Genomic DNA, 12,117 nt, shown 5'->3' with positions numbered 1-12,117 from the left:
GTAAGAGATGCCTTCTAGCTCCGCTAGCAGTGGTCCACCTCAAAATCGAAACACATATCATGAAAAAGTGACTGGAATAAATGGTTATGTCGGACAACGCTCCACACTACACAACCAAGCAGTTTCACGTAGTCTAGGAGATGTAGACAAAACACATATATAGTAGAACTAGTTTCAAACACAATTATATCTGACTGCTGGACAAAACGTTATCAAAAACATCAACGGAAGTGCAACGAATTCTTGTGCAAAGAAAAAAAAACACAAACAGGCTCGGCAATCAAAGCCTTTAATGGCCAAACAACTATGAATCTACAAACAAGTAATGAAAGCATTTTTATTATAATGAAATGTTACAAAGTTTTGGAGACCATAACCCCTAACAACATATGGCTTGAGGCTCAATATTTCATCAATATATACGTCTTCATTTGCGCACAGGTCATCAGATATTATTTAGTGAGTTTGTTAAATTCATAGTGTGCCCAAAAGCACATATTAGCAAAGATATTGACGAACCGGCTACAAAAGGTTATAGCGAAAGTAATCGGACCTGAGCAAAGTGCTTTCATTAAAGGAAGATATATCATGGACGGGATCCTAGTAGCAAATGAAATAGTGAGGGAAATGAAACAACAAAAAGCAAAATGCCTAATCTTTAAAGCCGATTACGAAAAGGCATTTGATAGCATTAATTGGGATTTCTTATTTGCTATAATGGAACACATGGGTTTCGGGAAGAAGTGGATTGGGTGGATCAAAGCTTGTTTGAGTTCGGCCTCAATTTCGGTGCTTGTCAATGGATAGCCAACAAATGAATTTTCAATGCAAAAAGGTGTTCGTCAAGGAGACCCACTCTCACCTTATTTGTTCATAATGGTGGTAGAGGGACTTAATGCACTTGTAAAACACGCCACAGAATTGAATATTTTCAAAGGAATAAAAGTAGGTAATGATAGAGTGTTGGTCTCACACCTACAATATGACGATGATACTATCTTCTTTGGTGAGTGGGATAGAAGAAATGTTAGAAGTCTATTTAAGCTCCTTAAATGCTTTGAAATCTTTTCGGGATTAAAGGTCAATTTCTCAAAAAGTAATATCTATGGCATCGGGGTTCCTAAAGAACAAATAGACGACGTGGCAAATTCATGTGGATGTAGTGTGGGATGCTTCCCATTCACGTATCTCGGACTTCCTATAGGTCAAAAGATGAAAAAGACTCGAGATTGGGAAAGGGTGATAGAAAAGGTCAAGTCGAGATTATCGGAGTGGAAAGCAAAAACGTTGTCGTTTGGGGGCCGTCTTACCCTAATTAAATCGGTGGTTACTAGTCTTCCATTGTATGCCTTCTCCCTATTCCGTGCTCCATCGAATGTCATCAACTTGCTCGAAGGTTTGAGACGTAAGTTTTTTTGGGGCGGGTCGGGAGATAATACAAAAATTTCGTGGGTCAAATGGGATACCATTCTTTTATCATTTGAGCGGGGGGGTTTAAACATTGGGTCCCTCAAGGCCAAAAACATGGCTTTGTTGGGAAAATGGTGGTGGCGATTTCGAATTGAAAAAAATGCTCTTTGGGTTAAAGTAATACAAAGTATTTATGGGCGGGACGGGGGATTGGGATCGCATGATATAAATCAAAATGTTGTTAGGAACACTCCATGGAATAATATTCGGGCTACTGGGTTGCATATTAACGACTTAAATATTCCGTTTTCTAATTCGTTTGTGAAAGTTATAAATGCGGGCGAATGCACACGTTTTTGGAAAGACAGGTGGCTTGGGAATCATGTGCTCGAAGAATCATTCGGAAGGTTGTTTAGACTGGAATTAAATCAAGAGGTGCTGGTCCAAAACAGATTGATAAAAAATGGAAACAACTGGTCTGCATTTTGGGAATGGAGTAGAACTCCAACAGGGAGAACTCAAGCACAATTTGAGGAATTGCAAGCACTGTTGTCCAGTTTCAAATATGGAGAAAATGAATCAGACACCTGAAAGTGGATCTTACAACCTAATGAAAGATTTAGCACAAATGCACTTACAAAATTAATCAACGAAAAGTTAGTTCCAGACCCGTCGGTTAACATTAAGTACGTGGAAATCCCTTTTTACCAGAGAAGATCGGTTTGCTTATATGGCGCGTCATTATGAGAAGGATACCAGTACGGGTTGAATTAGACAAAAGAGGAATCGACCTAGACTCTGTTAGATGCCCCGTTTGTGATAATGATGTAGAGACAGTCGACCATATCATGTTCCAATGCTCGTTCGCTAAGGATATTTGGAATAGGGTGTCCCGTTAGTGCAAGTTTGGGAATATTCAGTGCATGAACTCAAGTGAGATATTCCAAGGAAAAAAGGATCCATCAAGAGCGGATAGCTACTCGAGTCTATGGCAAGCTATAGTATGGGTTACCGGATATATGATTTGGCAAAATAGGAATCTTACCGTGTTCAAAAAGAAAAAGGGAAACGGTCCTATGGGTCTCAATGAAATTCAAATCAAGGCCTTTGAATGGATATCGAATCGATCAGGAAAGAAAATGTTTGAGTGGAATCAATAGTTAATGAATCCCATGTATTTTGATGATCATGGGTAACAGTAGGATTAAAACTTTGTTCCCTGTAATTTTATTGTAGATGATGAAGCTTGGCATGCACTCACATGCCTGATGTATTATTAAGTCTTTAATAAAATTCTTTTGCCTTTCAAAAAAAAAAAAAAAAACAAATGTTAGATAAAAAGAAGCACAATGTCTAAGTAGGGACTATATTTGCAAGATAATATAGTTAAAGGTCTCAGGGACAAAATTTATTAACCCGTTCCTCGTTAAATCATTCTCACATACGATTTTGTGACTGTTGAGTGTTGACCTAACGACCTACTGTATTTAATTCCGTCAACGGTACTATCAATATGCCGGAGCTCCGGCAATTGCTTCTTAATCTTATTTTATTTATTAAGAACAATAATATATGCATTTGACTATACAACTCTCTCTCTCCGTGTGTTAATTTTACTTTATGTATCTGATTTAGTGGTGGATCTGAATTAGATGGCAGATGGTGATAATTCATTGCAGTATGTGAAGTTGACCAAAGATCAAACTCCTGTTGAAATCAATTCTGGAGAGCTCAATCAGCCCATTGATGTTCCTCAGGTTTAACAATACTAATAGTTACAGTATTAAATAAAGCTTTGGGCATTTTGTAATCTTACAGTTCCCAGCCATCTGCTAGAATTGTTATCAACTAAACCAAATCAAAAACTTTACTTGTGTCTTTTAAAAGGGCAAACACACACTCATAACATGAATAGTCCACCACAAGATTCGAACTCACAATCACTAGGCCTAAAGATCTTTGGTTTGATTAATTAGCTAACCTTGATGAAACTATTAGAAGAACCAAAGCTTTGTATGTACGAGTTTTGTTGATGATCTTGTGTTAGTGCAATCTATGTTTGTTTTATTAAATTTCCATAGAACATCGGTATCTTTGTTTAGTTGTCTTTTGATTAGATTTTTCCTATTGACATCTTGTTGCAACTTTTCTTATATATATATTTTTGACTTTACTTAATTTACAGTTACATGGTCGTGAGTGCGATGAATGTGGTCAGCCTTTACCTGAGGGCTACTCGCCTCCTGCTATTGAGCCTTGGACAACTGGTATATTTGGCTGTGCTGACGATCCAGAAAGCTGTAAGTTTTACGTACTCTCGCCTTTTGAGCAGTCCAACATGTATTTGTTTCAGTTTTGTAGGTTGCCATTTTCAGGTTTTAGATATAGAAGTCTAACAATGCCAATATTTTGAAATGTCCCGTTCATATCGATTTATAAACGTTCCATATTAATTGATTTCGTTGCGAGGTTTTGACCTCTATATGAGACGTTTTTCAAAGACTGCATTCGATTTTAAAACAAACCATAACCTTTATTTTATCGATAAAGGTTTAAAAATATTACGACGATTATCAAATAATGATAATCTAAAATATAGCGTTTTCACACGATTATTACATAATGGTTTACAATAATATTACACATCAATTTAAGTCCTCGAATGCAGTTTTTAAACAATATTGTACAAGCATGCTAACTCCAACTCTTGTCCATAAATTAGCATGCAACAGCGGAAGCTCTTAATAATCACCTGAGAATAAACATGCTTTAAACGTCAATAAAAATGTTGGTGAGTTATAGGTTTAACCTACATATTTATCAAATCGTAATAATAGACCACAAGATTTCATATTTTCATTTCTCATAAACAACATGCAATCTGTATAAAAATCATTCATATGATGAACACCTGGTAACCGACCTTAAAAGGATGCATATAGAATATCCCCATCATTCCGGGACTCTCATCGGACATGATAAATCGAAGTACTAAAGCATCCGTAACTCGGATGAGGCTTGTTGGGCCCAAGGTTTAAAAAAACGGAAACGCGCCTCGAGGCGTTTCCCCTCTGTGAGGCGAGGCGTACGCCTCGAGGCGAACCGAGGCGCACGTTCGAGGCGGAGTTGACTTCTGTTGACTTTTTAATAATAAATATATATATTCTGATAATTTTTAAATAATAGGGGCTGTTATTGTCATTTTATTAAAGTTTCAAGAGTGTATATTAAGTTTGTTCTTATTCTAGAAAGAGGAAGGGTAAAGTGAACCAGCTGATTGAAGTTGGGGATGGTCCGTCAAAGGAAAAGAAGAGTGCTCAATTTGTTCCTTATGTTGGTGATTCTTCTATTCCTGCTAATGAAAAAATTCTCCCTGAAGTAATTAAAAAACGCAAGGGTAACAGGAAGAAAGATGGGTATGGTAAGAATTCTGCTGTAACTGATCATTCTATTGATGATATTGTTGCTAGTAATTATGATATTATTGCTAAATCTATTGGTGAAACTATTGCTGTTGCTAAACCGGCTAGTCCTGTTGTATTCTTTAAAAGTTCAAAAGATGGTAGCTATAATGAGGTTGATGTAAACCTAGTGGCTGCTGCTGAGAATGCTGTTAAGTTATTTAAGAATGATGGTATTAGAGAGTCAATTGTTGTTCCTGATGATTTCTCCCAATTTACATTGGGTGACAATGTAAATTTAATGAATACGCAGGATAATAATAGCGGTGATAAAGATAATGTTGTTTCTGGGATTAAATCTACAACAATGGAAGGGGTTGAGACTAGTGATGGGCAAGGCAATACAAATACTAAATCCCCAAGAGCATGGGTAAATCCAAACATCACTTTTGCTGACTTCTTAAAACAAACCAAAGATGAAGAAGAATTAAAAATGGAGTTCATTCCTCCAGTTTTAATGTCTAATGGTCAAAAGAGAGTAGTTTTCTCCGCCGAGGAGGTTAAGAAGGGCGGTAGTGCTTTTTCTCTTCAATTATATGGGTATTTTATTGGAACTTCTATGGAATATAGGGTTGTTAATGCCCATCTAAGGAGAATGTGGCGAAGGTATGACCTTAAAGAAATCGTCAAAACAGCTGCAGGATTTTATTTATGCAAATTTAATAACGAAAAGGGTATGAAGGAGGTTCTTGAGAGTGGTCCATGGTTAGTTAATAATGTTCCTTTTTTCGTGAATCAGTGGGAACCTGGGGTTTGGCTTGAAAAAATTGAACCTGAAAAAGTTCCAATTTGGATTTGCATTCACAATATACCCATTGAACTATGGAATGGCAGAAGTATAGGTAAACTTGTTAGTGGTATTGGTAGGCCTATGTTGATGGACAAAGTTACTTCAGAGAGATGTTTAAGTAAAAGTGGAAGACTAGGTTTTGCTAGAGTTTTGACTGAAGTCAATGCAGCTGATGACCTTCCTAGCTTTGTCGAATTTTCCTATCCTGTGATTGGTTCTTTTCCAGCCAAAGTGGGTAAACTTGAGGTGACTTATCAATGGAAACCGCCTTTATGCACTCATTGCAAAGTGTTTGGGCACTCTTTTAATACTTGTAAAATTAGGCCTAAAACAGAAGATGAAGTTTCAGCACAAGTGTTAAAAGACGCTTTGAAAAACAACAATGATGGTGAAACAGTTGATTTAAATAACCAGTGTGTTGAGGACGGCTCTAAAGTTGTTAGTCAGAAAGGAAGGGTATCTCATAAGTTGAATTTTGATAATAATAAAAATCAATGGCAGTCAACAGAAGCAAAAGGTATCAAGCAAAATGCAGTTAAGAATAATCATGGTATTAAAGACAATATTGCTGTGGAGGAAACAAATTGGAATGTGGAGTCCCAGAAAAATCGAAATCAGAATGTTTTAAGGAAAACAGATAAAGGGAAGGGCATTGATGGTGAAGGTAATAATAAGACATATTCCAAAGATAGAATTGAAACAAACAATCCTTTTTATGTATTAGTAGATGATGAGGGTAATGGTGATTGATGTTAAGTTTGATAATACTGCTCCGATATATCTAGTATAGGTCCTCGAGTTTCGCTCAAATTAGTGTTATTCATGTTGTAATACTCGTTGTATCATTTCCTTATCAATAAAATTATCTTGCTTTTAAAAAAAAAAAAAAAAAAAAAAGTTTGTTCTTATTATTAAAATTTAGTAAAAGTTTAGGGGCTCTAATTGAAATTTGATAAAAGAAAAAAGAAATTAAAATATTTTAAATATATAGAGATCCGTAGATATTTCAAATAACATTTAGATCTAGATCTATCTGAAATGTGCTTCTCTTCTTCCTCCCTCATCTTCTTTTCTGATGAAACCCACATCTTCTCTTCCGATGAGACATCAACGTTACCAGGTCTAAATCTTTCCTTCCTCACTCATATTCTTTTTCTTTTTCTGTTTTCATTCTTCATCTTTTCTCTTCCGACGAGACATCAACGTTAGCCGCCAGATGCCTTTCCCGCTTTTTTTCTGCTAAACACATAGAGGCGCACGCCTCACCAATCGAACCGCCTCTTCCAATAATCGATCCGCCTCAGCAAAAAAAGGCGTACGTTTAATTAGAGCAGAGAGGCGTACGTTCCAAAACGTTTGTTTTCGAAAACGCACTGAGGCGCGCCTCGAGGCGTACGCCTCAACCGTTTTTTAAAACCATGGTTGGGCCAAATAGATCTATCTTTAGGATTCGCGTCAATTGGTGGCAATTATAATAAACACCAATTCTTAGGCTACCAAGCTAAAAAGGGGCATATCCGGTTCGATAATTCAACATAGAATGTAATTTTGATCACTTGTGTCTATTTTGTAAAACATTTATAAAACTGCATGTATTCTCATCCCAAAAATAATAGATTTTAAAAGTGGGACTATAACTCAAACTTTCACAGATTTTTACTTCGTCGGGAAGTAAGACTTGGCCACTGGTCGATTCACGAATCCTATAACAAATATGTACATATATATCAAAGTATGTTCAAAATATATTTACAACATTTTTAATACGTTTTACTGTTTTAAGTTTATTAAGTCAGCTGTTCTCGTTAGTAACCTACAACTAGTTGTCCACAGTTAGATGTACAGAAATAAATCGATATATATTATCTTGAATCAATCCACGACCCAGTGTATACACGTCTCAGGCTAGATCACAACTCAAAGTATATATATTTTTGGAATCAACCTCAACCCTGTATAGCTAACTCCAACATTACTGCATATAGAGTGTCTATGGTTGTTCCAAATAATATATATACATGGATCGATATGATATGTCAAAACATTTGCATACGTGTCTATGGTATCCCAAGATTACATAATATATTAGAATACATGTATAAAACAATATGAGTTAGCTAGGATATGATTAATATAGATTTGTTACCAATTTTCACGTAGTTACAACAAGCAAAAATATCCAATCTTGTTTTACCCATAACTTCTTCGTTTTAAATCCGTTTTGAGTGATTCAAGTTGCTATGGTTTCATATTGAACTTAAGTTTATGAATCTAAACAGAAAAAGTATAAGTTTATAGTCGGAATTATAGGTTACAAGTCGTTTTTGTAAAGGTAGTCATTTCAGTCGAAAGAACGACGTCTAGATGACCATTTTGGAAAACATACTTCCACTATGAGTTTAACCATGATTTTTGGATATAGTTTCATGTTCATAAGAAAAATCATTTTCCCAGAATAATAACTTTTAAATCAAAGATTATCATAGTTTTTAATTAACTAACCCAAAACAGCCCGCGGTGTTACTACGACGACGTATATCCGGTTTTACGGTGTTTTTCGTGTTTTCAGGTTTTAAATCATTAAGTTAGCATATCATATAGATATAGAACATGTGTTTAGTTGATTTTAAAAGTCAAGTTAGAAGGATTAACTTTTGTTTGCGAACAAGTTTAGAATTAACTAAACTATGTTCTAGTGATTACAAGTTTAAACCTTCGAATAAGGTAGTTTTATATATATGAATCGAATGATGTTATGAACATCATTACTACCTCAAGTTTAGTAGGTAAACCTACTGGAAATGATGAAAAAATAACTTGAGCTTCAAAGGATCTTTGATGGCTTGGAAGTTCTTGAAATAGAATCATGACACAAAAACAAGTTCAAGTAAGATTATTACTCGAATTAAGATAGTTATAGTTATAGAAATTGAATCAAAGCTTGAATATGAATATTACCTTGATTTAGAAAGATAACCTACTGTAAATAACAAAGGTTTCTTGATCTTAGATGATTGCTTGGAATGGATTAGGAAACTTGGAAGTAAACTTGTAAACTTGGAAGTGTTCTTGATGTGTTCTTGAGTAATTGTTTTTATGATGATTATAGGTAATAACCAAAGCTTGTATTTAATGATTTTTGCTGGAAAAATAGTAACTTAGACGTTCATGGAAGAGTGTGTGTGTTTTGAGAGAGAATTGGGAAGAAAGTTGGAAGTGAAATAGAGTAGGTGGTGAGTGGTGAAGGTGAGTGGGGTTAAAAGGAGTTCTTGTTTTTGTTTCCTTGCTCATAAGTCATGCTAGATGTTAAATGATGGTTCTCACATGGTTAGGTGACTCACATGGGCTGCTAAGAGCTGATCATTGGAGTGTATATACCAATAGTAAATACATTTAGAAGCTGTGTATTGTATAAGTACAAATACGAGTGCATACGAGTAGAATTGTTGATGAAAATGAATGAGGATGTAATTGTAAGCATTTTTGTTAAGTAGAAGTACTTAGATAAGTATCTTGAATTCTTTCAAAAGTGTATGAATACATATTAAAACACTACATGTATATACATTTTAACTGAGTTGTTAAGTCATCGTTAGTCGTTACATGTAAATGTTGTTTTGAAACCTTTAAGTTAACGATCTTGTTAAATGTTGTTAGCACATTGTTTATTATATCTAATGAGATGTTAAATTATTACATTATCAAGATATAATGATGTATTAATATATCTTAATATGATATATATACAGTTAAATGTCGTTACAACGATAATCGTTACATATATGTCTCGTTTCGAAATCCTTAAGTTAGTAGTCTTGTTTTTACATATGTAGTTCATTGTTATTATACTTAATGATATGTTTACTTATCATTTAACATGTTTATATATAGTGTATCAATATCTTAAAATGATTCATATGTAATTAGTAAGACGTTGTTATAACGATAATCGTTATATATACCGTTTTCAAGTTTCTTAATTCAATAGTATCATTTTTATGTATATAACTCATTGTTAAAATACTTAATGAGGTACATACTTATCATAATACCATGATAACTATATATATCCATATGTATGTCATCATATAGTTTTTACAAGTTTTAACGTTCGTGAATCGCCGGTCAACTTGGGTGGTCAATTGTCTATATAAAATCTATTTCAATTAATCAAGTCTTAACAAGTTTGATTGCTTAACATGTTGGAAACACTTAATCATGTAAATATCAATTTCATTTACTATATATAAACATGGAAAAGTTCGGGTCACTACATATTTAACAATTCACTTATGTAGTTCTTTGCTACTTTGTTACTTCAGTTTTGCATTTTTACCACGGGCTTTAATAGTGATGTGGTGTTGAGCTTCTTGTGGACATAGTCCTGTAGCAAGTTTATGATACATTGCCAATAATATAACTGATAACTATCTCAAGATAGTTGGGGTATTGATATCCTCACAAGAGGTCCCAAGTATAAATCTCACCTAGAAGCATATTAAATTGGATCTAACGTGGCGTTACCCACCATTGTCATGACAGGAAACGCCTGTAAACGCCACTTACACGGCGTTTCCGGTGACGAATTGCCAGCGTTAGTCACCTGAGTGACGATCAGAAATAGTGGCGTTTGGCCACGTGTCTATCGGTGATTGGTGCGAGCTTTTGACCGTTTTTTTTTTCTTATTCGGAAATTAAATAAAAAAATATCTATAGAAACACAACAAATATTCACATATTCTACAACTATATATATACTTCATTCCTTTATCATTAAATCACACCAATATTTTTACAAGTTCTCAAATTCTGAAAATTTCTTCCTATCGTTCTCACTATGAATCCATTATTCATTACATTTGAGGCACATTATGGTGGTCAATTTGATGATAAATTGAAGTCTTATTCCGGTGGCTACAAAACATCGTTCGATATTGATGTGCGGCAGTTTGAGATATCGATTTTGTTTGCGTTTCTTAGTGATAATGTTTGTTTGAGTGAGGAATGGGTGACTGACGATTCTTTAAGTGATTGTAATTATTGATCCATTTACCCGTTTACACTAATATTATAACTGATATGTGCCCATGTGGCCAAAATTTTCAACTTATGTTTGATCCCTAAAACCTAACCAATGACTCTGCTGAAGTGTGGATTCTTGGGAAATTTGATATTAGTCACAAACCCGATGTTACCTCTTCCCCTTTCTTATCCCACTATAATTGTAATATGTTCTTATTATTTGGCAAAAATGCTCGACTATATTTCAATGAATAAACACCTTAAGCTATAGCAGAGGCAAAATATTAGATTATTGTGGACCCAGTTCTATAGTATCAATTTACTCACGACAATATAAAGGGCAAACTTATGATCTTTACCTAAAAAAAGTAGAATTATTTATATACCGGTCTCAACCTGTGTTATATACTTATATGTTCAGGCAGGACAGGACTTTTTTGTCCATGCGTTCTTTTCGGGCGCAATTATGAATCGGTGAGAGATGACTATACGTCTGCCACCACTCCATGTGTTCTTCATGCAATTTTCGTTGAGGGTGGTCTGGCAGTTGCGGGAACGTATGCCGCATTTCACGGGATTATTGACCCCGGAGTTGCATATTACATGTGCGAGGGATTATTGTTTAGTTGGTGGATGTGTGGTGTATACACCGGCATTGTTCGACTAATGTTACAGAAGAAATACCATCTTGAGGTATTCATATCTTCCACATTAACTAAATATTTATGTACAAAATATCAAGTGAAAGAAAGATAGTACATATGTATGTGTTTTTGAATGTGTAGAACGCACCTTGTGAACCATGTATGGTGCACTGTTGCTTGCATTGGTGCGCGTTGTGTCAAGAACATAGGGAAATGAAGGCACGTCTTTCTGATAATTTTGTGATGCCGATGACTCTTGTCAATGCACCTCCCGTTCAACAAATGAACTCGTCTCCTGCATCTTCATCTTCATCTTCGGAAAATGGCCATGAACATCATACTAGCTTACAGATGCAACCGCTATGATACATGTTATATGATTTGACAACTTTTTGTTAAGTTCATTCTGTATGCATAATTGGATTGGTTGTTTATGTTTTTATATTAAAGTTTATGATTATGAACTTCATGCGTGTTCTTACCTACTATATATATATATATATATATATATATATATATAAAGATACAAATACATTATAAACTGAAGTTTATCCAGATTGTTATAAAGATACAAATACATTATTTATAAAAATCAACAAAAGAGAGGGAAAAAAAATTGGTTCAAGGAGCTGAGATGAAAGAATTTGACGTTTTTATCAAAGATATCTGAGTTCGTTGTCCTCGACATAGAGTTTCTTAGTGTATTTTTCGTTTTTGAGTTTGATGTTATTGTTGTTTGTTGAAAGCGTTGGGCTGTATTCGGTTAGTTTTTAGCCCAATTGATTCGTTT

The 12,117-nt window shown here is 34.7% G+C and overlaps 1 protein-coding gene across 2 annotated transcripts; it reads left to right on the top strand.

Moving 5' to 3' along the window:
• The first annotated feature begins 2,835 nt into the window (after positions 1-2,835).
• Positions 2,836-11,794, top strand: LOC139866683 (cell number regulator 6-like). 2 transcript variants are annotated; one of them, XM_071854974.1, is made up of 5 exons: positions 2,836-2,912; positions 3,063-3,167; positions 3,596-3,710; positions 11,105-11,376; positions 11,469-11,794. In XM_071854974.1, exons 2-5 carry the CDS (start codon positions 3,063-3,065, stop codon positions 11,691-11,693), a joined length of 717 nt encoding a protein of 238 aa, XP_071711075.1. In that variant the 5' UTR covers positions 2,836-2,912; the 3' UTR covers positions 11,694-11,794. The 2 variants fall into 2 exon arrangements, with proteins under 2 accessions (XP_071711075.1, XP_071711074.1); XM_071854973.1 differs by having other exon boundaries at positions 2,870-2,912; positions 3,046-3,167.
• Positions 11,795-12,117: the final 323 nt, after the last annotated feature.

The sequence above is a fragment of the Rutidosis leptorrhynchoides genome, chromosome 9 (assembly GCF_046630445.1).
Source record: "Rutidosis leptorrhynchoides isolate AG116_Rl617_1_P2 chromosome 9, CSIRO_AGI_Rlap_v1, whole genome shotgun sequence".
Taxonomy (NCBI): Eukaryota; Viridiplantae; Streptophyta; class Magnoliopsida; order Asterales; family Asteraceae; genus Rutidosis; species Rutidosis leptorrhynchoides.
The sequence above is the reverse complement of the archived record's forward strand: the minus strand, read 5'-3'. Positions and strand labels throughout refer to the sequence as shown.

Coding starts and splice junctions, on each gene's coding strand:
- LOC139866683 (XM_071854974.1), top strand. CDS start 3,063: ATGGCAGATGGTGATAATTCATTGCAGTATGTGAAGTTGACCAAAGAT. Junction 3,711..11,104: donor TGCTGACGATCCAGAAAGCT/GTAAGTTTTACG, acceptor TTATATGTTCAG/GCAGGACAGGACTTTTTTGT. Junction 11,377..11,468: donor AGAAGAAATACCATCTTGAG/GTATTCATATCT, acceptor TTGAATGTGTAG/AACGCACCTTGTGAACCATG.